Raw genomic sequence first — 5,037 nt, forward strand, 5'->3', positions numbered from 1 at the left:
TACTATCCCCAGTGCTGCTGTGTGAGGGACTTTCTAGGGTCACATGGGCCACAATGAGCTGTCTTGTACTTCAGCTGGAGTGGCAGAGTCTATGGTTTGAATGTCAAGCCTCTCTGCTTGCCTTTCTCCTGCCCACCTATATTGATGAGGGCTCCACATGAGGTACACTAAAAGCCACAGGGCTGAAGGGGTTCCAGCTTCATCCCCATTCCCAAACTGCATTCAGAACCAAAGAAAACACATGCATGTGACACCATTGAAATATAGAGAACTTAATCCTGTTTTTTTGTTGTTGTTGTTTTTCCGAGACAGGGTTTCTCTGTGTAGCCCTGGCTTCCCTGGAACTCACTCTGTAGACCAGGCTGGCCTCGAACTCAGCCTGCCTCTGCCTCCTGAGTGCTGGGATTAAAGGTGTGTGAAACCAACACCCGGCTTAAAAAAAAAATCTGTATTTGTGTGGCATTGAGCTGTCTAGAGAAACAAGAGGATGAAGGTGAAGAAGGAGCCTACTGTGTACCTGATGCAAACCCAGAGACCTACAAGTGTTGATTGATGATGTCAGAAGTATACTTATAGCCTAGCGACCCTTGGATCCCTAGGTTTCACAAGCTGCCATATCCTCATGTGGCCAGCAGAGGGAGGCTGAGGTTCGAGGCTGAACTAGGGTTGTTAAAAGGTTGCAGATCATGGCTGAGCCTCTCTGTCCATGGGATTCTTAGGTTGGAACAGGGCTCCAGTGGCAGGGGAGAGCACCTGGGGACTGACAGCCCAAGTCTGGCTGCCCAATGAAGTAGAGGATACGCCACAGTTTTGGAACATATAGGTGGAGGAGTGAAAGGCTGGTATAAATCAGGCCTGGGTGAGGTAGGGATGGAGTAGAATCTACTGTTAGCTAGAGGTCAGATGGGAAACACTGTGAGGCCACAAAGGGGGACAGAAGTCGACTGAGCTCTGTGGTGGGCTGGGAAATGAGACCCAGGTGAGTCTGGGTCCATAAGAGAGATGTCTCCATATTTGAGACTGCAGACAGTTCAGGTGAGGAGAGACCCATTCCCTGCTAGAAAGGGGGACCGGAAACAAGAAACTGACTGGGTTGCACAGCCCATGGCCTTCTGAATTCCCAGAGTCAAATCTCCCTTTACCCCAATGTCTTGTTCTACGCTGTCAATGTTGGGTCTGGATGAAGGTAGCTCACAGATGTAGAAATTTCCTAGGCCCAGGAGATTGATGTCTGGAGGACTAAGTATGAACAAGTGACTGAGGGCAGGGCACCTAATGAGTGCTGTAGAATCCTACCCTTCATGCAGCCAGAGCTATACAGTGAGATCCTATCTCAAAAATACAAAGAAACAGCACCCTACCTCCCACCATGCATGGGTGATAAACACATGGGAATTGTGTGGCTTGAAGTTCCAGCAAGAGCACGGGTGGGGAAGGAGGACAAAGCAAAGCATGGAAGTGACAGGGGAGGTCTGCCTGGGCCAGCAGGGGGTGCAAACCATGAAGTGACTCAAACAGCAAAGAACTTCAGCTCTATGCACTCTGGAGGTTATTTATTGTGAATTTTCATTCTTAGCTGCCCACTCCACCTGGTTCTTGCCTGAGGTCAGACAGGCTGGTCAGGCACGGGTGGTTTAACACCTTTTAGAGCAGCTTCATGTTCCTGCTTATCCACGGCAGGAAGTGCACGACCTTAGTGAAGACTCCTGAAGAGATTGTTCTGTTTTTTGCATAGGCGAAAACTCCATATGCTTGGTTGTCACATACGAGGGGTCCCCCCGAGTCACCCTGTGGGCAGAGAAAGGAAGAACTTAGCCTGGCTCCCTCTGGCTCTGCTCTCCCTACCTCCTCCTGGCAAGGCTAACTTTAGATCAGGGTCAGGACAGGTTTTCCAGCTTCCCTCAGTCCTAGAGCTCCAGGGAGGCCCAACTTTTCCTTCTATCCCAGGCCTAGGCTTTCTCTGAAGTCCTCAGGGATCCTGAGATAATTTATCCTGTTTGAGATGACAGAGGTTTTCCTGCTTACACTCTTGCTATACCCACTCGAGACCCCAAAGCTGGATTTTTGGGCTTTCTCTTATCTGAAATGAGGCTTGAGGGTTTTGCCATTCTCACACCATGGCCTCTTCCAGATCCCTCTCATTTTGTCTGTTAGATGCTTGAACTCCCACCTTGAAAGGAGTCTTTATTTTCTTCAAGTCTCCAGCACAAATCTCTGTGGTCTCAGTGTAGGGTCGGAAACGCCTTTTGCATTTCTGGTCCTTCTGGATGATCAGTTGAACCTCTCGNAGGNGGGNAGATNNTTTAGTGNCATTGATGGACCTTNACCCCCAGCCAGCCACACTGCACACATCCCCTGGCTTCACCTGGGCATTGGGTCTGGGCAACTTGAGGGGCCTCACAGCTTTAGTTCTCTTGGCCTTCCTCTCCAGCTGATAGGGAAGAGAGAGGAGAGACCAGCTCAGCTAGGAGCCTGCTAGCCTGACACTCTTTGAAAGTCAAGATGGAAGAGAGAGAAGAAGAACCAGTATCAGAAAAGAAGGGGGAGGCTAGCCCTGCACCAAGAAGAGCACAGCCAGGGGGCAGGGGTTTGTGGTTGGGAGGGTGGCAGGTCTCACCTTTAACAGCATGATGTCACTGGAGAAGGCAGTGACATTATAATCTGGATGGGGAATGGCTTCTGCCACAGGGATGATCTGCTGTGTCTCCTCCTTAGCCTTGATGTTGTGGGCCCCCAGTGTGACTGTCATTGTCCTGTGGAAAAAGCAAAGTGGAGAGCAGAGATGTGGAGTCAGTCAGAGAGGATGCAGTCCAGGAGGTGTGAAAGGCAGGGTAGGCAGGGTTGGGCTCTAGCTGAGAGGACTTGAGGACCAAGGAGGGTCTCAGAGTCAGACCTACTGCTCTCTGACTCTTAAGAACATGGGACTCCTGGGGTCTCCCTCTTGTATCTAGGCAATATTCCATAGCTTGCATTGTGTTTTGGTGTGAACTTTCAACCTCAGCAACTGCTTTAAATTTGGCCAGTGTCCTGCTGTCTCTGACCTCTTGCACTTGGACCTAAAATTTACCTCTCATCAGACTACCATTTTACATTCCTTCCTTCAAGAGAGCTCCCATGGGATCACCCACAAAAGAGGACAGGAGATGTGTGTGTGTGTGTGTGTGTGTGTCTGTGTCTGTGTGTGTGTCTGTGTGTGTGCCTGAGAAAAGGTGGACTTGCTGCTTCTCCTCACCTGTTCCTGCAGTGAGCAGCAGTCAGCACAAAGTCATCTTGAACCAAGAAGCCACCACAGTATCTCCTATTACCTTCAATATCCACAGACTTAACAAACGCCATGTAGGGGCGGGAGTGTGGCTTCACCTCATGTCCACCGATGATCTCCTCTGAAAAAAAGGGCTAGAATATGTCTAGAAGCAGTAGATAGGGTGAGCAAGGAAGATCTAGGAAGGGAATGACTGGGCGTCGGATCTGCATTCCCCAAAGCCTATTGCAGACAGGATTCCTTGCCCATGGAATAAACTTTGCTGACACTTAAGCCTTAGAACCCTGCTCTAGGAAGGTGTGGGTAGCACTTGACTTACACCTCCTTCTTTACAATACACGAAGGGATATGCTCTGTCTTCATCATGTAGAGGCTGCGGGAATACTGCGAATAACCATGCTGCTGTTTGGTTGTTAGTGAGTCATCTAAGCCCTGTACTATTGCCTGGTGTCATTTTCTCACATTATACCCACACAGAACATATAGAGGTGGATTTTCTAACATTATTGTACCTAACACATCTTGGGTTCTCAGTAAATGCTTTTAGCTGCATCAAAGAGTGGCTTGTAGTAAACTGTGGGGCTGGTGGGTCAGTGCTGGTGGGATTCTGAGCCAGGACCATATTGGAACAGTGTGCTGTCCCAGGTGGAATAGCTGTCGACTTGCAGAAGAAGTGGAGAGATGAACTAAAACTAATCTGCAAAGCTGGTGGAGTGTGCAGTGCAGGATCTTGTCAGCCTGGGCCTCTTTCTTCTGCAGGGCTGGGGGTGGACTTAATAAATAATGCTAAGATTCTTGAGCTGGGGGCCTCACCCTTTTTTTGACTGGTCATTAAGGCCTCCTTGCCCCTTGGCTAAAGTCAAGATGCACATTTTTGATCTTTGCATCCTGTGCCACATCTCTTTCTAAGGATGATCCAGTCTCCAGGTAATGAATCCCCCCCCAAAACAAAAGAAAACAAAACAACAACAAAGAACAACTGGGAGAAGCTAGTGGCTACTAAATTTCTGAGAACACCTCCCTTCCTCAGATCTTGTTGAGAATCTAGCCAGTGTCAGGTTTCCAAGTCTGGGTTTGGGACCTGAGGTTCAGAAACATCCTGGGTCCAGTGCCAGGACAATTCCTGACTACCGCTGGGCAGAAAGTCACCAGAGGTGTCATGGGACGGCATCACTGGCACAGGGGTGTTTACTCACCTGCTCCAGCTCCAAGAGGCAGAAGTAGGGTCAGGAGAATCAGGACTGGTGGCATCTTCCCAGGAAGGCTGCTCAGGATGGAGGAGGGCAGAGTAGACACTGCCCTTGGAAGGCGAGGAAGGAGATGTGGGCTCAGGGGCCTCACAGGCATTTTAAACCTATGCACCTCTGCTTCTGATTGACGTCACATTACTTAAGGAAATATTCTGGTTTTGGTAAAAAATGACACTATCACCACACTGACATCCTATGAGCTAAGTTGGGATAAAGGTAAACAATGTACAGGTTTTGAGGCTGCGGTTGAGGAGGTCTGAGACCCCAGGAAGTCCACTGTGAACAAATGGAGACAAGTGTGTCCTTCATTATGGGTTACACTTTTTTTTTGCATTCTGGTCATATCTTTTTGGGTTTCTTTGTTTTTTTTCTCCCTCTGTTTTCAAAAGACAATACAGACAACCAAATTATCCTCACAGCAGTTATAGCACACTAGAGTACACTCCTAAAGTTCCACAGTACTGAGTGAGAGGTGAGACTGTGCTGTATTTGCTGGGCAGTGTTGCAGTGCATCAGGGCATTAAT

At 48.9% G+C, this 5,037-nt stretch overlaps 1 protein-coding gene across 1 annotated transcript; it reads right to left on the reverse strand.

The window, feature by feature from the left end:
- Nucleotides 1-1,537: 1,537 nt before the first annotated feature.
- LOC110309483 (granzyme E) lies at nucleotides 1,538-4,576 on the reverse strand. Its single transcript, XM_021182176.1, has 5 exons — nucleotides 4,459-4,576; nucleotides 3,233-3,383; nucleotides 2,618-2,753; nucleotides 2,171-2,431; nucleotides 1,538-1,788 (listed from the first exon to the last, which is right to left on the reverse strand). Exons 1-5 carry the CDS (start codon nucleotides 4,511-4,513, stop codon nucleotides 1,645-1,647), a joined length of 747 nt encoding a protein of 248 aa, XP_021037835.1. The 5' UTR covers nucleotides 4,514-4,576; the 3' UTR covers nucleotides 1,538-1,644.
- Between the last annotated feature and the right edge of the window lie 461 nt (nucleotides 4,577-5,037).

The sequence above is a fragment of the Mus caroli genome, chromosome 14, assembly GCF_900094665.2.
Source record: "Mus caroli chromosome 14, CAROLI_EIJ_v1.1, whole genome shotgun sequence".
NCBI lineage: Eukaryota > Metazoa > Chordata > Mammalia > Rodentia > Muridae > Mus > Mus caroli.